Below are 20,439 nucleotides of genomic sequence, written 5' to 3'. Positions count from 1 at the left end.
GGTAGGAGAGTAAAGAGATACCGTCCAGGGTGTGAGTCATCCCTGAGAATCTTCCTTACTCTTCCAAGGCAACGAGCTCTGGCGATGTCATCCAGTGGTGTCAGGGGACAGCCCACAATGTCTTGTGCCGTGCTCACCACCCTCTGTAATACTTTCCTGTCCGCGGCTTTATGACTCGTGGGCTTCAACTCCCAGAATTCCTCAGCCAGGCATGCCAAGTTGGAAGACCCCTGGTTTTGGGGATGTTTCCGTTACTGTGCTATATAGCGAGTTTCATTATAGGTTTTTCCTATCTGATTTGACCATTATTTTGCAACCTGGACATTGGTGTAAGTCACGAGGCTGTAATCCTTTAATAGTGTTTTGCCTTTGTGGGGAAGATGCCAGGAATTTTTGTGAGGAGAGCCAGTTTGGTCTGGTGGTTAAGGCACCAGGCCAGAAAGCAAGGAACTGTGAGTTTTAGTCCCGCCGTAGACATGAAAGCAAGCTGACTTTGGGCCAACTTCCTCACAGCCTATTCCAGGGAAAATAGGAGGAATGTGTGCTGGATTTAATGACGAAGAAGTGTTGTCATTAAATCCTGCCTAGGCCTCCCCCCCAAAAAACAACAACACAAAAAACCTTGCTGCAGCGAGTTTGCCTTCCTCTGTGCCTCTGTAATTGGCTCCTGTCCTTCTGTGCCAGAGAACCAGTGTGCCCAGCCCCAACCACAAGATTAAGCCTGCCACCAGCCCCAAAGCAATGCAGGCGGTGCCACCCAGAGTGTCTTCCGAGGAGGACGAAGAGGAGCCAACCACCTCTCAGAACAGCAACATCCACAACAATTCAAGGGCTTCCAGCGGGGATGAAAAATTTGCAGGTAATTTTGGGATGCAGGGAGATAACGGCTTCCCTAGAATCCATTTGTTGGTAGGAGTGGGGCATGGGGCGGTTGAAACCAAAGGTTCAGATGCCTCTCTGCCCACCTTGTGGAGATGGTTGGCGAGGCTAATCAAGGTCTCTGGCGTCTTTGAGACGGCTAATCGGCCATCTTCTTCCCACCCGTCATCAGAAGAGCTTAGCCAGCCATTTGACAGTGGCGGCATAGAAGAGATGGCTGATGCTTCCTTTCTGTCTTTCTGTTGCCTCGTAGGTCTTCAGGACAACGGAGACGAAGGCTCTGGCGACACAGATGACGAGTTAAGGAGGTTGGTCAAGGGATACCGGTTGCAGTTGACCCTTCCCGTGTGGGCTGCATCACTTCATAATTGACACTAGAGCTTGCCGCCATCTTAGATTCTCTGGGTTGAAGCCTGGAAGCCTTTTGGGCTTGTAGTGGATCCTTTCCCAAAGCTGATTCCATCTCTCCTCTGGCTTAGAGTTGAAGAGGAGCACCGCAAAAAGCAGCAAGGCGGACGGAGGCTAGTTCCAGAACCAGACAGTGACCCCTACGCGGGTTCCACTGATGAGAACACAGATGTGGAGGAACAGGCAGACCCGGATCAGCCTATCCCAGAACTTCCAGGTTTGTCCAAACCGACCTGAAGTTTGGTGTTTCTTTTTATTTATTTACTTACTTAATCCTTAAGTAACACCAGCTGCCTGCAATTAGTGCAGGTTCGAGTCCCACCAGGCTCAAGGTTGACTCAGCCTTCCATCCTTCCCAGGTAGGTAAAATGAGGACCCAGATTGTTGGGGGGCAATTAAGCTGACTTTGTAATAATGCCGCTGGAGGGGGGGGGCGAAAGCCCTAATAAGCAGGCATATACATAGAATGAAGGCTATTGCTAAGCACATTGATTATAAGCCGCCCTGAGTCTTCGGAGAAGGGCGGGATATAAATGGGATTAAAATAAATAAAATAAATAAATCTCAGTTCCAATATGTGGGTTTTTGGTCCATTACTCTTTAGCTAAATAATCAGTATCTAATGCAGGTGGTCCCCGACTTACGACCACAGTTGGGACTGTAGTTTCCATTGCTAAGTGGTGCATTTTTTTAAAGTAAGGTGCCGAGAGAGAGTGACTGGCCCAAAGTCACCCGGCTGACTTTCCTGCCTAAGGCAGGGCTAAAACCTCGCCTTCTACTGATCTTTGGCCTGCTGCCTTAAGCCACTAGATCAAATTGGCTCTGATAATTAGAGAACTGGATTGTCCTGTCTTCATTCCACTTCTCTAGGAACTTTGCTTTTCCTTTCCAGATCTGTTTGTCGGCAAATGCTTCTTCCTTTATGGTGAATTCCCTTCTCAGGAACGACGTCTCCTGAATCGCTACATCATAGCTTTTAATGGGTGAGTTTTTACAATATCATTGCTGTAGGACTCTCCCACTGCCTAAATGGGTTGCTGCATTATAACTACAAAAGCTGTCTATATATTTATATCTATCTATCTATGTCTGTCTGGCTGTCCTATTTATCTACCTACCTACCTATCTGTATCTCTATATCTTTCTATCTATCTCCTCCCTCTCTCTCTCTCTCTCTCTCTCTCTCTCTCTCTCTCTCTCTCTCTCTCAAAACAAAGGGACGTGGTGGCTCAGTGGGTTAGGACGTTGAGCTTGTCGATCAGATGGTCGGCAGTTTGGCGGGTCGAATCCCGAGTGCCGCGTAACAGAGTGAGCGCCTGTTACTCATCCCAGCTTCTGCCAATCTAGCAGTTCGAAAGCACGTAAAAATGCAAGTAAAAAAATAGGGACCACTACAGTGGGAAGGTAACAGCGTTCCGTGCGCCTTTGGCGTCTAGTCATGCCGGCCACATGACCACGGAGATGTCCTCGGACAAGCGCTGGCTCTTCGGCTTTGAAACGGAGATGAGCACCGGCCCCTAGAGTTGGAAACGACTAGCATGCGTGTGCGGGGGAACCTTTACCTTTATCTAAAAACAACTCTTCACCCAAAGAAAGTAGATGAAAATTTCTACCCCATATCTAAAGCCTGTAGAAAGAATTGGGTTTTTAAGAACTTCTAGGAAGCCAACCGTTGAGATCATCCAAACCTCATGGCGGAATTTTTCCAAAGGACAAATGCTGTGGCTAAGAAGGCACATACATCTAGGTCCCATAAGGCCACACTCTTTTACCAAAGTGACATGGAGCATCCCTCCTGTTCCCAGTCTGATTCGACAGGCAGGGACCACCAGAGATCAGCAATCCTTCATATGTACATAATTTTAGAGAGAGAAAAATAGGATTAAAAATGGCCCCATTTTGAATATGTTTTTTTACGAAAGGCGGGAATTGAAATGGGTCTATGCTGTCCTAGTCTTGGTGCCAAATCAACTCTGTTTCAAAGGCTTCGTGTCCTAGATGCTTTCTTATCTCTAGAGAAGAAGAGGGCTCTCTCTAAAAAGCGTACTTCTTGCAGGGAAGTGAAGGACTACATGAACGAGCATGTCAACTACGTGATCACGGCTCAAGAATGGGATGACACGTTTGACGAGGTGAGCTGGCCTCTTCAGGCTTCAGGGAACTAGCCCCAAAGGGCAGGTCTTGAAACTGTTTAATAAGACCGATAGGACCATGTGTGTTACAATTCTGAAGACCTTTGTGGAATTGTCAAATTTACATTGAGCAGGTTACCCAGTCTTCTGGTGGCTAGGAACCGTGCTAACGTCAGGGGCAAAAAAGTCAAGACTAGATGTTGAACTGCAGTTCAGAAGATTTATTGCTCTTTACACAAAAACCTACTCGGTGCTAAATTGGCGCCAGATAAGGATCAATGAAATTGTTGAGAGGAGAAAAAAGGGCGAGATGGGGATAGGGGAAATTTTGCAGGACTCCTCTTTCATTGAACAAATTGGAGGAGGCCTACGAGGTTATGCCATTGCACTGTACGGCAGTGTTTCTCAACCTTGGGGACTTTTAAGATGGGTGGACTTCAACACGGGCTGGGGAATTCTGGGAGTCGAAGTCCATCCATCTGAAAGTTCCAAGGAGGAGAAACACTGCTGTACTAATAACTCTTTAAGTTGGTGCACGGGATGAAGTTTCCAAAAAGAGATTCCGTAGAAGGAGGAGAAAAATATGAATCTGAATGCCAGTAATTAGCCAGCTTCAGCTGGCTCAGTCTACAAATAGGCTGAGACTATTCATGGTCTCCTTCCTAATTTTGGCTTCAGGCTCTGAACGAGAACCCCAACCTTTCCTTCGTGCGTCCCCGTTGGATCTACAACTGCAATGACCGGCAGAAGCTGATTCCCCACCAGCCGTACGTCGTGGTGCCACGTGTGTAGGAGGATCCCTGCTGGAGTTTGTAGATAATGTATATTCGCCTCTTTGGGGGAGGGGGGGAGTCCTTAGCCTCCTGGGTAGTTGAAGTAGGGCACTCCTGTTGGAGAAATTGCCTTCCTTTTAAGCCCTCCCAACACTGGGGTGGTTTGGATGGTCTTTGGTTACGTTTCCCCCCACCACCACCCAGTTCCACCAGATCATGTCAGAAGATAGTCTGCTTTTGCAAAGCAATGCTTTGCTGTGAGCTTTTCTGGAACAGGGCTAGAGTCATCTTCCAGAATGAAGAAGGCGTTCCCTTAAAATTAGAGCCCGGAGTTCAACAAAGGCAAAAGTTAATGTACAGAGACAAATTCACAAATCTTTTCCACGCCTTTGCATTTCTTGCCTTTCTCACTAGTACTGGTGGTCCTCTTTCTCTTCTTTGTCTTCCCAGGGGCATTGTTCTGGCTGAGCATCTTTTCCTCCCCTTATGAAAATGTCTTTCTTCATACACTGAATCCTTACAGCAGCAAACCTGTTTTCCTAGCAGTTAGCTTGGGGGTTTCGCAGTAGGGGAAAAAAAAACACACACCTGTCCATTTTTAAACCCAGGGTGCTTCCGGTTTCATGATAGTACAGATGGGGGCCTGTCCCATCATTGGCGTAGGTAAACTTTTGTTTGTTCAGCGTACAATCTGCAGACAAAGCCCAGCTCATTTTTTTTTAAAATGCAGAGATTGACTAATAGTATTCCTGCCTTCCATGTGCACGTTTTTTTTTTTTAGAAAACAACAACACCCAGGAAACATGGTATCCCATGATCCTCCCCCCCCCCCAAAAAAAAAATCCTGACTTGTGTTGACAAATGCCCTTTTCTGATTAGAAGTGTTATGTACGGGCTCCGCCAACTAAATGAACACTTTCCCTGACCAGTTATTCTAAAAGGAGGGTGTTTGGCCTAGATCAGGGGTAGGCAACCTCGGCTCTTTTATGACTCATGGACTTCAACTCCCAGAATTCCTGAGTCAGCTATGCTGACTCAGGAATTCTGGGAGTTGAAGTCCATGAGTCATAAAAGAGCCGAGGTTGCCTACCCCTGGCCTAGATATAAGATGGTAGCAAAGTTGAGAACGGAAGCATTAGAAGAAGCCCAATGATTGCTTAAGCCGTATCACACAGGCTCACGTGGCCGAAGCCTTCCTTTCATTTTCAGTGAATTTTTTTTTCCAAGTTCCTCTGTAGGAAAACAAGAAACTGCTTTTATTAATTTCACGATGGAATTGTTCGTCTCCGCAGAGCGTTGTTAGGTTTCACAATGAATTGTTTTGCCCACTGGTCTGCTATCTTTTTCTTTTTCTTTTTTTTTGGGGAGGGAAAAATATGACACCATTTGGATCTGTTCTTTTCAAAGCAGTGTTTCTTAACCTTGGGAACTTTTTAAGATGAGAGAACTTCAATTCTCAGAAGTCCCTGGCCAGCAGGATTCTGGGAGTTGAAGTCCACACATCTTAACATTTTTAAGGTTAAGACCGTTTCAGAATGATATCCCATTCCCAAAAGTCCACGCTCCTCCTCACTTTTCAGTTGCTGTAAACTGGACTCGGGGGGGGGGGGTGTCTTGTGTTCTTGAATAATCTACCTCGTTTTTACAGCTGATTTCTTTCTTTCCCAGTTCTATATTTGCAATCAAGCCAGCCATTCTACTCTTAGCTCTCACTTCCTTGCTTTAACCACAGGAAAAGTGTTAAATCAGTTGTGGGACTGTTTAACTTGCGATGGGCACTGGAGAATTGGAGACCCATCTCTTGTTGAGACATCTGTCCGTTGGAAGTGTAGTAATTATCCTCCGGCAGATTTTTATCCAGATTCCAAGATGGAAGCCAGAGATTTTCCCTGGAGCCTGAATTTTGTTTTTTGTGCTGGAACTCTCAACCATATAAATAGGAGGGAGATACTTGAGGAGGAAGTTCTCCTTCTTACCGCTTTTCTTTTCTTTTCTTTTCTTTTTAAATCAAGAGGTAGAATAATTTTGGCTGCACATTCATCCCTTCTCATCTGTTATCCTGGCAAATCAAAACATGCCCAGATAAGGAGTGGCTAAACTAATGCTCCATTTTGGATGGGAGTGTGCTCAGTTCTTTTCATCTTGAAAGTGGGTTTCCTTGGCGCAGATGATGTAGACGTCTTCCCCCCCAAAAAAGGACCTAGCAGTTGGTGGACTTCAGTTCCCAGAACGCCCTAGTGATTCTAGTAGTTAACAGAGAATTCTGGGAATGAAAATTGGCAGGTCTTGAAGGGGCCGGGATTGGAGAAGGCTGTTACAGACCATATTCTTGGTCTCAAGAGGATGGGGAGGCTTGTGTCAAGAAATTAGCTTTCCGAGCACATTAAAAAGAGCGCAAAAGGAATTTGCATGTGTCTCTTTTAAGAGCTGCTACACTCAGATGCTAAATTGTAAGGAGGAAGGAGTAGCCGTGGCAGCTCAACTAGCTCAATGTTTTACTGCTGCACAGTCCGTGTTCCACTCAAGGGCTTGTTTTCTATGAATTTACACCTTGATTGAGCAGCCGTTCTGAGGTTCTGGCAACGGCGACAAAACTTCACGGGATGTATTCTTGTTCTCCTTTCCTATATCATGTTAAATGTTTTTAATAAAACAAGATGCAAGTCTCCAGGAGATATCTTTTAAGAACTTATCGATACTGCCCGGGAAAGGTAATATTCCTTTGTGACCTCAAAGTAGGGTTCCTATTCTCTTGGTGAGGAGAGAACGCCTTTAAATATTTTACAAGATTCTGGTGTTTCAGATGACAAGAGGCAGTTCCGAAACGGCTTCAAATTCTTCCAGGTGAGGCAACGAAACAAAACTGCGGCAGAAAAGGTTGAAAGTAAAATACTGCACAGTAAGATCTTCCAACCTGTGTACTCTTATTTCCTCTCTGCCCTGGCTTTGTCTTGCTCATATAATCCCAGATGGATGTTTAAGCAACTTTCAGAAGCTGTACAAACAATAACAGTGTTCAGAAGTAAGCAGAACATACCGTTGATACGTCTTAGGGTTAGGAACAGGGTTTTTTGAGTGTACAGTATATTGCTTTTTAAAAAAAATAAAAAAAACAAGTATAAGTTGAAACTGCTAAGTAAGAGGCCTAAGCTGGAGTGCTCTGGGATTTTTATTATAAGTCAAGGACTAATGCCTTTAGTATTAAGTGTTAAGCATCAGCCAGGAAAGCTGAGAATTTATTAGATCAGATTGTTGTCCACTTAATTAAGCCGAGTATTTCTAGCAAAATGACTCACTCTTTGTAAGCTTCCAAAAAGAGATGGTGCCCTCTGTCTCTGCCTTTGCCATCTGATTTGCACAAATGGGGCTTGGGGAAATGCAGGTAGTCCTAGGATTTATAACCAGTTGCTTAGTGACTGTTCAAAGTTACGACAGACCCACCCAAAGGAACTCATGACCTGGTTCTGAAGTTCCGATGGCCACTTCTCCCTCCCACCGGGGTCATAGGACCTCATTGTTGGATGTTCGACAACTGACCCGCATTTATGACCATTTCCAGCATCTCATGATCACGTGACCACATTTTACTACTTTTTTTTTTGCCAAAACCCAGCAGTTTGCTTCTGGCTTTTCTGCAAAAAACACCTCATAGCAAACAATGGATTCGCTTTACAACCGCTACAGGAAAAAAAGGTAATGAATGAGTCTGGCCCTGTGATGACCCAACTTACGAACGTGGGCAGGTTCCATTGTGGACAAGAGGAGTACCTATATAGACCTAGATTCGTTTCTAGATCATGCTGGACCTGCCCTCTGTGACTTGGCTTAAAACCCCAACCTTTCTCACATGGGCCAAGCCTACCTTAATTTCTAAAATGTGTTTGCTTTTATATTGTATTTTATTATTTTTTTCCCCCAAGAAAAATAAGACAAAAACTCCAGCATCTAACGGAGCTTTACTTTTTTTTTTTTAAAGTATCGTCTACAAACAGACTAGTCGCACGTACTTCCACCTGCCTTTCACCAAAAGCCTTCCCTTAATTATGGGGAATCCGTCTGTGCTAGTTTGTGGGGAAGTGGGAAGATACATTACAGGTAGTCCTCGACTTACAACAGTTCGTTTAGCGACTGTTCCAAGTTACAACAGCACTGAAGCAAATGATGTGTGTTTTTTCCACACAACTGTTGCAGCCTCCCCATGGTCACGTGATCAGAATTCAAATGCTTGGCAAATGAGTCATATTTATGACAGTTGCAGTGTGCTGGGGTCGTATCTTTTGAGGCCTCTGACCAGGCAAGTGAATGGGGAAGCCAGATTCACTTGTAACAATCGTGTTACTAACGTTAAGAGCTGTGATTCGCTTAAGGGCTGTGGCAAGAAAGGTCGCAAAATGGGACAAAACTCAACAAATGTCTTGCTTAGCAACCGAAATTTGAGGCTCAATTGTCGTAAGTTGAAGACTACTTGTATTGGGTTTTCATAGCGATTGTGTATTCATTGTGGACAGTAGTGAAAGACAGACTTGGGTCTAGAAGAGCATGGGGGAGAAACAGGTGGATAGAAGAATCCAAGAGGGAACTTAATATTCAACAATGTGGGCAAAATAGAAGCTTCCGGAGTCTTTAGGTATGTGGTACAGTAAACACAGGAGTAACAAGGAAGCAGGCTATAAAATTGTGTGTACTACATGGTGAAAATAAAATTATACAGCCCCTTTTAGCCCGAGAAATTCATGTGTAAAATCTGCTTTCTCTGAGTGCTTCTGATGCACTTGCCCACCCTTAACACAACACCCACACTAATCCTGAAGTGACCAGAGGCACCTTTTGATCTAGAAACCTGGACAGCATGTGAATTTGCAAAATCAGTTTTCTGCTTCTACAACCCTTTCAACATAAACTGTTGCCTACTCTTTCCTGGAATGTGTGTCTTAAGTGATCCCGCCGGCAGATTTCACCAATTGCCACGTGGTCAGACTCGGCTTTTGTTGTGTAAAAATCAGACTTCCTTCTTAAAAGTAGACACAACTCATGCCCAAGGGGATACGATGTGCTCATGCATATTAAACCTCCAATTTCCATGGCCAACGGCTGACTGGTCAAGGCAGCTGCAACACAGCCCCTGTATAATGCACAATGCAGATACCGCAAGTTTACAGACCCTTGGATTACAGGTGTGCCGAGTTCCACATTCTGACACAAGCGTGCACCGGTTGAGCATACAACAAAACTACGCACAGCTACAGACAGAGGCTTCTCCTTTTGTGCAAAGCACATAATAAGATTCCGTTCTGCTGACTGAGGTTCGATGCAGGCATTCACTTCTCTAAATGTGATTAGTGTGAGAAACTCGACCGTGGTTTTGTTTCGCTGGCACAGAACTGATGGGGACTATGGAGTGGCAGGATTGTGTTTTGTTAAGACCCAGAAGGTTAAAATGAAGCAAAACGAACCTCAAAGATGTACAAGTCTGCATAACTTAAACAAGGTTGTAGAATAGGCCATGGGGCACTGCAGAAACAAGGCTACTAGGACAGTTTTCAGCACGGTGTGCACAATGTGACCTCCGGAGGGGAGCCTGTCATTTGGCCTTTTGCCATCAAAGCCGAAAACAGAGAAGTTATGGGTTGCTGGAGGTTACGCTGCTACCCCTGACTTCCACCACAACCTTTCATTATTTACAAAGTTCCCACCACTACCAAGTTTGCAAATTATCCACGTTTCCCCCCCTTGTGCCCTCACAGAGGCCAGTGTTCCTCCTTAGGACCTGTCTCCACTGCTGTGGCTCTTATCCTGGGCTAAATCATCGCCTACTTCTCCCTCCTCATGCACCCGTTGGTGGAGAGTGAGGTTGCGCAATTGCCGGAAACTCTTGCTGCAGCGCATGCACGGATAAGGCCGTCCCGCTGCGGCGGCCGCATGGATCTGCTGGTGAGCGGCCAGTTTCGAAGGGTAACAGAAACTCTTCCCGCAGCGGCTGCAAGGGTACGGCCGCTGCCCCGTGTGCGTGCGGCGGTGGGCAGCCAGCTTGGAAGGATAGCAGAAGCTCTTGGGGCAATCGGCACATTTGTACGGGCGCTCCGGCGTGTGGATCCACTGGTGGGCGGCCAGCTTGGAGCGGTGTCCGAAGCGCTTGGGGCACAGCGAGCAGGGGAAGGGGCGCTCCCCGGTGTGCGTACGTCGGTGAGCAGCCAACTTGGATGGGTAACTAAAACTCTTGGGACAATCAGGGCATTTGTAGGGGCGCTCGGCGCAGTGAGTCCATTGGTGGGTGGCCAGTTTGGAGCGGTACACGAAACGCTTGCCACAGTCTTTGCACTGATAGGGACGGTCAGAGGGCAGGACAGCCGGAGGGCGCCGCCGGCGGGGACGGGCTGGCTTGGGAGACTCCGTGGCGGATGGGGAAGGCAGAGCCGGGGGCGAAGGTGACTTGGCGTTCTCTTTCAAGGCTTGAGAATCTGGAAGGAAGGGAGAAAAAAAATAAAAAATAGAGAGGATTCCTCACCAAGCGTCCCATTTTCCTGCCTCAAGCTCCTTCTCTTGTCTGCCAGCTATTCTGCAGGTGGAATATAAGCAGTCCTCGTTTAACGACCACTTATCCAGCAACTTGGTCAAAGTTGGCACTGAATGAGAAGGTTTTATGATGGATTCTCGTAGTTGTGGCTGTCGGTGATGACAATTCGGTCATCAGCTTGGCAATCACCTTGCAACCGCAACATCCAAACGATTGGAATTTGGGTGCTTCGCAACTGGCAGTGTTTATGACGGTTGTGGCATCTCTTGATTGCCATTTGTGACCTTCGCTGCTGGCCCCAGACGAGCAGAGTCAATAGGGAAGCTGGGAGAAGGTCACAAACGGCAATTCGGCGACCGTGGGACGCTGCGACTGTGTAGGATTCGCCTAACGACAGCAATGGGCGACAGCTGGAGCTGCCATCATTAAGTTGATGCAGTCACGTGATGTTGCGCTTTATGACTGTCGCTCAGTGACCAGAGTTCCTAATCCCAATTATAGTCGGTAAGTGAGGATTATCTATACTGGACATTAGGCAGAAGTTCAATGCAGGGATTTTTTTAAAAAAAGAATTTATTTACTGTTTTATCCAAAGAATGCACGCAGGGTTTGATTGTGATTTTGGATTTGCACTGTTAGAAGAAACGCAATTTGTGCTGTTTTGGCAAACAATAAATGACCCACATTCTTCACCTTTCCTTACCTGCAACGCTGCTATTCAGCGGGCTGCTCCCCACTCCGTTCTTGCTGTTGCTCACACAGGGCTCTTCCCCCCTTTCCAGCATGAGGACAAGGGTTGGTCGAGTGAGAAGATAAGCTGCAGGCAGGGGGGTTGGGAGGGAAGAGAATAAAATGGGGAGGGGGGAATTGGGGGGGGAGTCAGGCTCAGTTTTAAACAGCTTTATGCATCCTTTCAAAAAGCAAATCGGTCCTAAGCAAAACAGGCCTTCTTTTACCTCTCCCGTTTGCGCTCATCGGAGAACGACGCATGCCTGAAAATTATCTCACTAACTACCAGAAATCCAGCAGAGATGGCAGGTCCTTGCTTAGCAACTGCCTCTTTTAGTGACTCTTTGCACTTTCAACACTGATGGAAAAAGTAACTTTGGGAACAGCCTTCATATTGGCCACCTACTCAGCTTTGTAAAGGTAGTCCTCGACTTACAACTGCGCAGAGTTACAACGGACCCAGTGGTGGGATTCAAATATGGGAACAACCGGTTCTCTGTGTGGATGAAGCTTCTGGAAGTCCATTCTGGACCTGGGCAACAAAAAAATTAGCTACCGGTTCTGTCGAAGTGGTGCGAACTGGCTGAATCCCATTACTGGATGGACCCTGGAAACGGGACATGTGACACGGATTTGAAAATCTGACATTTACCCCATGCCCTGCAGAATGTGGCCACATTTTGGGCACTCAGGAGAAATAGCCTGCATTTACGACTGCAGCATTCATGTAACCTGACTGGGTCTTAACAATGTTTTTGTTAGAAACTGGTGTTTACTGCTGGTTTCCAGACAAAACAGCCCAAGGGCAAACAATGGGTTTGCTTAGTGACTGCCATACTTGCTTAATGACCACTGCAAAACAAGGGCTCGTAAAATCAGGTGTAGTCATGTAGTTATTCACTTGGCAACCATTGTGACTTTCAGTTGAGACGGTGGGCTCAATTGCGGTCGTAAGTGGAGGATTCCTTGTAAAGCAAAACTAACCATAGCTGTAGTTTTACTTAGCGCCTATTTTGCTATGAGCCACATTGCTGGTCCCAATGGTGGTCACTAAACAAGGGATTATCCCTAGAGAATAAAATATCCTTTGCACACTTTGGATGCCTTGTATTTAACAGAGGTTGATTTTTAAATTTAAATTTTACTCACTGCATAAATAATTGCAGATTGCCAATTTAGGCTATACTGAAACGTTTGACCATGGAAGAAAAGCACAATAAAACACACACAGTGGGGGAAAATATAAGATTCATCGAATCAGGTGAAAATTGTTTATATTGAAATACGATCTATTCCATCATTTGCTTTTTTTTGGGGGGGGGGGAGCAGAAAATAAGAAAACCCAAACTTCCGTATTGTACAGGTAGTCCTTGACTTAGCACCATAATGGAGCCCAAAATTTCTGTTGTTGAGTGAGACATTTCTTAAGTGAGTTTTGCCCCATTTTACAACCTTCCTTGCCACAGTTGCTAAGTGAAGCACTGCCGTTGATAAGTTACCGTGACAAATACAAGCCAGTTGCCAAGTGTCTGGATTTTGATCACGTGACCCTGGGGATGCTGCAAAGTGCGGAACTGAAAAAAGGGTCATAAGTCAATTTTTTTCTTCAGTGCCGTTGTAACTTTGAAAGGTCACTAAATGAACTGTTGTAAGTCGAGGACTACCTATAATGCCCTAATAAGCAGGCATATACATAGAATGAAGGCTACTGCTAAGCTTGTAAGCCGCCCTGAGTCTTCGGAGAAGGGCGGGATATAAATGGAATTAAAATAAAAAAAATAATGCAATTTGGCCCCAAGCAAACTGATCAATCTCCCTTTCTTCGATCACCCGTAACAAATCAACTCGTTTCCTTCTTCCCCTCCTACTTACCCCCCCCAACCACGCCATAACTAACCGTCATGATTACGCATCAGCAGGCAAATCCGTTTGTAAACCTAGCTTAGGTTTGGTATGGAGTCGTCTGGTGGTGTCTAGATTAAACCTCCATTAACCAGCCGCATTTCAATAGCTTGGTTCCCCCAGGGGTTGTCCCTGTATCACAAGACCCTGGGATCCAATTACGGCCGTGATTCTGCTATTGCTCAGCTTGGCATCAGTGTGGAGTTGCCATGGTAACCTGTTTGGAATACAGGCCGGAGAGGAGAAACTAGTCTATTGACAGAGAAATGAGATGGGCTACCAAGTGTTCAGCTACGGGATTATGGGCTGCTCTGAGCAGAGGGAGAGCGGGGGTCAACAAGAAAAATTGGGGCTCGAACAACCAGAGATGAAAGTATTCTCTAGAACTGGAGGGACCCCATTTTCTAAGTCAAAATTGTGCATAGCTGGAAATCTCTCTACATTTCTACCCTGGCATCCACATATGCAGAAGCCATGAAATGTGGACTACAAGCCCCAAAATGCCTTGCCGGTGGCCAAGCTGGTGGAAGATGGCCAGAGGATGCTGAAATCCAAAAATCCGGAAGCCTGCTCTTGGACTAGATTGTTTTGAGGTGTCCAGAGAAAACTGCAGATATTGGAATTGCAGTTTCTAGGCAGTAGCTGCAACCTGTCTAGAAATGCGAGGCAGGCTTTAAGGTGCCCAACATCACGGCATATCTTCAATTCCACAAAAAGTTTGCTGAAATAAGTAACTTCTGAATATCTCTATGGCTGTCTTCACATAATACTGTCTCTGTGCACAATGTTGCCGAATATACTGATCCATAAGCTAAGGGCCTGGTTTGTATAACTTGCTAAGGAAAGCGTTTGGCAACTTAACAGGTGGACTTCAACTCCCAGAATTGGAGAATCACATACACTGTTGGGGGGATTCTGGGAGTTGGAGTCCACCCGTCTTCAAGCTGCCAAGCTTGAGAAACACCATTGAAGTCCACAGGAGCTCAGTTTTAACATTCATGTGGATTTTAACACAGTATCAATTGGAGCTACTAAGTATTTATTTATTTATTTATTTATTTATTTATTTATTTATTTATTTTAATTCCATTTATATCCCGCCCTTCTCCGAAGACTCAGGGCGGCTTACAAGCTTAGCAGTAGCCTTCATTCTATGAGCACTTGGCATCTGGCATGTATTTTAAACTCACAGAACAGATTATTTGAATACCATTTGCGGCCTTCCAAACGGCTTCCACCAAACAAATCAATGAGGGAAGTTAAATTCGCTTCATGCAGTGCAGGATTCACATAACAATGGCAGTGGCTTGCTTAACAACTGTGGCAAAAAAGGTTGTAAAACTGGGCATGACTCACCCTAACAAATTCCTTGCTTAGCAATGGAAATTCTGTTCCCAATTGTCATAAATCGAGGACTGCCTTTACTGTATAATACTCAAGGCAGCCCATCATAGCCATAGCTAGCTCACATCTGCAGAGTCAGTCTGCCCCCTTCAAATATTGTTCAGGAGCTTCCTTGTGGGAACCCAGCATGCAGTGCAGAATTTCTCAGCAAATTTGCAAGGAATTGGGATACAGTGGTGGAGGATGGCAGGGCTGAATTCAGAAAAAGGGTATAAATAGGGCTGACCAGAGATACTGTACCCCAGCTCATTCGAGCATTAATCCCCCATAGCCTGCTTGGAAGGGTTGTGTGTTCAAATTCTGGTGCATTCTGGTCAGCGGCTGCTATGGCAAACCCCCGATGGCGCCAAAATAAGGACACAAGTATTGTATGCAGCCACCCAGAGTGGCTTTGGAGAATGAGATGGGAGGCATATAAATTTAATAAATAACATAATGCAATAAAAGCAAGTGGTGCTTTGGTGCGATTGACATCGCTGGAGTGTCATCTGCCCCCCCAGATGTCCCCAATTCTGGTCCTCCCCACAGCATCATTGCATAATTCACATCCCATTAAATCAGGCCTAAGCCCCGTAAAACAAGAAACAGCCCCACGTCAGCAACCAGGTTCACACTACATAATACACTTCACTCAACCTCTTAAGATGGTGACATTCACCAAGGAGGAAGCTTGGTTAGTTTTAAAACCTCTGGATTTGGTGGCCGAGCGCCTCTTCCTTTCCAACCTGCCTGGTTACAAACCCAGTAAATGGATGAATTTCAGCTCCCCGGGGTTGTGTGTATTGTATGAACAGCGTCCTCTCTGGATCTGTCAGGCTGGCAGATCCAGGCCGCCTTTCTCGCCTTACACACACACACACACACACCTCCTCCAACCCCCGCATCAATATGGCCTGAAATTTGTGCGGCTGTGATACAGATTTCCCCCCCCCCCCCGACCGAAAGCAATTTTTGCTGCAATGCACCCGAGTTAGAGAAGCCGGCTTGCTTGCTAGCATCAGAGTGGGAGAAGGGCGGACCTCCTCCTCCTCCTCCTCCTCCTCGCTTTCGCCGGCCCGGAGCCCCGCGAAGCCCAGCTGGAGAACGGCCAGGAAGGGGGGGGGGCTTCCAAGCCCAGCCTCGCCTGCAGCGGGCATCCTCCTCCTCCCCGCATCCCTTCGCCCGCGCCGGCCTTCCCGCGCTCCGCCTCGGCCACTCACCCGCCCGGGAGTCGGCGCTGGCCTCAGGCTGCCTCTGGGGTCTTCCCTTCATGAGCCGATCGCGCCGGGTCATGCTGTCCCCGCGGGGAGCCGGGCGCAGCGCCCCGCCGCATCCCTTCCCGGAGCCCGGCGAGGCGAGGCGCGGCGCAACCCGGCAGCCGCGGGGAGGCTCCGGCGCGCTCGGCCAATCGGCACCTTCCCGTTATTTTCTCTCGGCGGAGGGAGGCAGGCGGGCGATGAGGTAGCCGTGACGGAAGCAGCCTCTGGGGCTGCGTTCACACAACCTGCTTGGAAGCGGGTCAGCCACAGCCAGCTGCGGTTTCTGCTTCTGCACATCTGGGTAAGATGCTCTCTCTCCTTGGGTGCGTTTCTAGTTTGAGATATTTTTTTTGCCCTTCCTTCCTTCCTTCCTTCCTTCCTTCCTTCCTTCCTTCCTTCCTTCCTTCCTTCCTCATTCTGTCTGTCTAATAACTCAAGGCAGCAAATACAGGTAGTCCTCGACTTACAACAGTTTGTTTAGTGAACGTTCGAAGTTACAACGGTGCTGTTAAAAAAGTGACTTTGCCACCATTTTTTCCCACCCTTGGGGCATCCCCACACGGTCTTGTGATTTGCAGTCAGATGCTGGACAACTGGTTCATAAATGGGACAGCTGGTTCGTGTTTACGACGGTCGCAGTGTCTGGGGGTGTGTGCCAGGTGAGTTCCCCTTTTGCAACCTTCTGACAAGCAAAGTCACTGGGGAAACCAGATCCACTTAACAACTGTGTTATTAACTTAACAACCGCAATGATTCACTTAATAACGGTGGCGAGAAAGGTCACAAAATGGGGCCAAACTCACTTAACAAATGTCTCAGCGACATAAATTTTGGGCTCCAGTGTGGTTGTAAGCCGTGGACTATCTGTATACATAATACCAGGGCTTTTTTTGTCATAGAACGCTCAGAACAGAGTTCCGGCACCTTTTTTGGATGGAACCTTGTAGGGTAGGCAAGGCGGGTTGTATGACATGTGTGAGTTCCGGCACCTTTTTCTTTTACAAAAAAAGCACTGCATAATACTCCTTCCTCCTCTTTTCCCTACAACTCTGTGAGGTGGGGTTGGGCAGAGAAAGAGGAAGGGTCCCCCAGCTGTTTTTCATGCCTAAAGTGGGATGAGAACTCAGTTTCCTGGTTTTTAGCCTGGTGCCTCAGTGTACTGTGGTGGTCAGCAAGACATGGCCCAGAAATCACATGAAACTGTTGTGTGAACACAGCAAGAGGTAGCAAGGTAACCATCCCAGCACAAATCTTTGCTGGCTCTGCAGAAACCAAATCATCATGTTAAATAAACCCTGATGACTAGATCAACAAGCCACATGATGGGCTTAGTCACTGCAGCCTCCTTTCCCAGTTCTCGTTTCAGACAATTCTTAAATCCTATGTTATTTTCCTTCCAACAAAGCCAAAGCCAGCTAATACCAATTTTCTTCCATTTTCTATTTTTCATCCCCCTCACTGCAACCAAAGTTCCTTGGATGATTGCAAAATTATATCAAACATGCATTTTTACCAATAATGTATGTTTTTGGGTCACGGCTCTGAACTCACTAGTTGGGAATTTTTGTCCCCCCATGCAGGAAACCAGAACGGGGCTGACTATAGGATACTGGCTTAAGTTGCAGAATAAGAGGAGCACAGGATTTCATCACGATTTCTTGGCATTAGTCCTCCTAATCACAAAGCTGTGGATCTTCTCCCGACCCCGGGCTTTAGCAATTATGATCAAGCTGCTCGGGCCCAGTTCACACAAGACGCTCACTCAACCCCCCTTCTGGGGATTTGCGCAATAATCCAAAACCATTTTTTTAAAAACCAAAAACCTAAACTGGCTGGACTGCATTCCCGCCCAGCAGACTAAAATCGCCCTGGAACTAACCAAGGTTTGCAGCCGGTGCGAATGCAACCCCCGGGTTTGCTCTCTTTCCAGGTTGTGTGAATGCAAGCCTCGGCGTTTGCAGGCGCTTCTGGCCCTCCAAGCTCGCCTGCAATTGTCCACGCGAGCTTTTTTTTAGGATAGCAAGCAAGCGGAAGAAAGGGAGAAAAAAACTTATTCAAGTTATGCATTTTTTTAAAGATTTTTTTTTAAAAAAAACAACAACCACAACAATGCATGCCAGTTTTTAAAAATCGAGGGCAGAAATGATACGCCGAGGGAAACGTTCAGCAAAGCACGCGAAGCAGCGGCAGCCGCGCAAAAGCCACGCAAGCGAAACAAACGCAGCGACTCTACCTGCGGGGGAGTCAACTGAGCAAACCTCGCGGAGAAAATGTTCGCCTGGACGCAACCATGTTCCGGGATGATTTCCTCCCCCCCCCTTCCTTGGCCCTATGGTTTCACCCAATGAAGAGGGGAAAGAAATGACGTCAGACGGCGACTGGTAAGGGACAAAATTAATCTCATTTGTTTAAGACGCTCAGTCCGCCTCTAGAACTGTTTCCAAGTGTCCCGATCTCGCAGGGCGTTTCCACCCCCCCACCCCCCCAAACTGACCCTGAGTTTTAATGGTAATCGGGCAGTCGAAAAACGGAAGTTTTTTTACCGGGCTTTGCGTGGTTCAAAACCCTTTCAGCAATAAACAGTTTGCTAAATAGGGCATCCTCCTGGATTCACGACTCAGTTTTGAAGATCATATTGGAGTCGTGGCTAGGGGGGCATTTGCCCAGATTCGCCTGGTACATTAGTTGCGCCCTTTTCTGGACCGAGATGCCCTACGTACAGTCACCCACGCACTCGTTACCTCCCGTATAGACTACTGTAAGGCTCTCTACATGGGGCTGCCCTTGAAGACCACCCGGAGGCTTCAACTGGTGCAGAGTGCAGCTGCACGGGTAGTGATGGGAGCACCCCGATACTCCCATATTACACCCCTCCTGCGTGAGCTGCATTGGCTACCGGTTGCCCTCTGAGTGAGATTTAAGGTGCTGGTTCTTACCTTTAAAGCCCTACATGGCTTAGGCCCGGGATACTTGCAGGACCATCTGCTGCTGGGAACGAATTCCCATCGCCCAGTACGCTCACACAGAGAAGGCCTCCGTAGGGTACCGTCGGCTAGGCCAGGGGTCGGCAACCTCGGCTCTTTTATGACTCGTGGACTTCAACTCCCAGAATTCCTGAGCCAGCTATGCTGGCTCAGGAATTCTGGGAGTTGAAGTCCACGAGTCATAAAAGAGCCAAGGTTGCCGACCCCTGGGCTAGGCAATGTCGGCTGGCGACCCCCAGGGGAAGAGCCTTCTCTGTGGGAGCGCCAGCCCTGTAGAACCAGCTCCCCCCTGAGCTTCAGATGGCCCAAAATCTCCAGTCCTTTCACCGCGGCCTCAAAACACTCCTTTTCCACCTGGCTGACCTAGACTGACAGGGATTTTAATTATATTTACAATTCTAACTTTATTCTTTAATTTATTTTAATTTATTTTAAATTTTATTTTTAATTTACTGTACAGAGACCTTTAAGTTTTGTTGTTGTTAGCCGCCCTGAGTCCCTCGGGAGATAGGGCGGGATATAAATCCCATTAATAATAATAATAATAATAATAAATAAGAGGGATGAGGGCACTGGAATATTTTTTTTAAAAAAAATCATTGTCAGCCACTGGGGATGCAAGAGCGTTTTGATGAAGACTTTTCCCTTTTGCTTTGTAGGAGTGTAGCAAAACTTCAATTTTGTACTCTCAACTTAGCTGGATTCTCTTTTGTCATGCTCGTGTACGTTTCCACGCAAAACAGATTTTTTTTTATGGAAAAAGGTATTTACAGTGTGTCAAAACCAATAAAATCTGGTTATAGGATTGCATCATGTACTGCCGTGGTGCATGTACAATCTTTCCCAATTTTCCCTCTGGATGAATCACAGAAATGATGCAAATTAGGCTTGTGGGGTTTTCCGAATATTTGCTGTAAAAAAAAAAGTCTAGATTTTTTTTGACATTAAAAGGACCCAACATTAAAATGGCGCAATTGCCGGAGTTAGGGACTCTTGCATCAGCCGTCTGATGACTGCAAAACACAAATTGCACAATGTAGTTGCCTACAGCGCTCTGCCCACCTTAACAGGCAGCTCACTGGAATTCCCAATAGCATCTCTGAGAAAAAGGCAAACTTGTAATACCACATAACTGAAATTGGCACTTCTTTGCCCTATGGAAGAATGGGGTTTGTACAAAGAAACTGCATGCAGTAACTTGTAAAAGCCAGTTTGGTCTAATGGCAAAGGAACCAGCCTAGAAGCCAGGAGATGGTAAGTTCTAGTCCAGCTTTAGCCATGAAAACAAACTGTGTGGCTTTGGGCCAATCACTCACAAGGCTGTTGTTATGGAGAAAAATAGGAGGAAGAAGGAATATTGTGTGTGTTTGCTACCTTTATTACAAAGAAATAAAGGTGAGATAAAAATCTAATAAATAAAATTATCCTTAAGGTTATTGGAGGCTTGTCACAGTTAAGTGCTAATTGCTGCCATTT

At 46.5% G+C, this 20,439-nt stretch overlaps 2 protein-coding genes across 3 annotated transcripts in view; one reads left to right on the top strand and one right to left on the bottom strand.

Moving 5' to 3' along the window:
- Positions 1 to 17,775, top strand: part of XRCC1 (X-ray repair cross complementing 1) — a 28,651-nt gene extending 10,876 nt beyond the window's left edge. The window contains exons 12-18 of one of the 2 annotated variants that reach the window (XM_083369184.1): positions 685 to 859; positions 1,133 to 1,187; positions 1,359 to 1,504; positions 2,180 to 2,270; positions 3,344 to 3,419; positions 4,098 to 4,186; positions 17,560 to 17,775. In XM_083369184.1, the coding sequence (XP_083225310.1) occupies positions 685 to 859; positions 1,133 to 1,187; positions 1,359 to 1,504; positions 2,180 to 2,270; positions 3,344 to 3,419; positions 4,098 to 4,186; positions 17,560 to 17,578 (651 nt within the window). In that variant the 3' untranslated portion in view covers positions 17,579 to 17,775. Of the gene's footprint in view, positions 1 to 684; positions 860 to 1,132; positions 1,188 to 1,358; positions 1,505 to 2,179; positions 2,271 to 3,343; positions 3,420 to 4,097; positions 6,859 to 17,559 lie in introns of those variants that run through there. The other variant, XM_083369183.1, reaches the window with a different exon arrangement.
- Positions 7,035 to 16,317, bottom strand: ZNF575 (zinc finger protein 575). Its single transcript, XM_083369207.1, has 3 exons — positions 15,941 to 16,317; positions 11,410 to 11,523; positions 7,035 to 10,650 (listed from the first exon to the last, which is right to left on the bottom strand). The coding sequence occupies exons 1-3, from the start codon at positions 16,011 to 16,013 to the stop codon at positions 9,953 to 9,955; spliced, it is 885 nt and encodes a 294-aa protein (XP_083225333.1). The 5' UTR covers positions 16,014 to 16,317; the 3' UTR covers positions 7,035 to 9,952.
- Positions 17,776 to 20,439: the final 2,664 nt, after the last annotated feature.

The sequence above is a fragment of the Vipera ursinii genome (genome assembly GCF_947247035.1).
Source record: "Vipera ursinii genome assembly, chromosome: 9".
NCBI classification, from domain to species: domain Eukaryota; kingdom Metazoa; phylum Chordata; class Lepidosauria; order Squamata; family Viperidae; genus Vipera; species Vipera ursinii.
The sequence above is the reverse complement of the archived record's forward strand: the minus strand, read 5'-3'. Positions and strand labels throughout refer to the sequence as shown.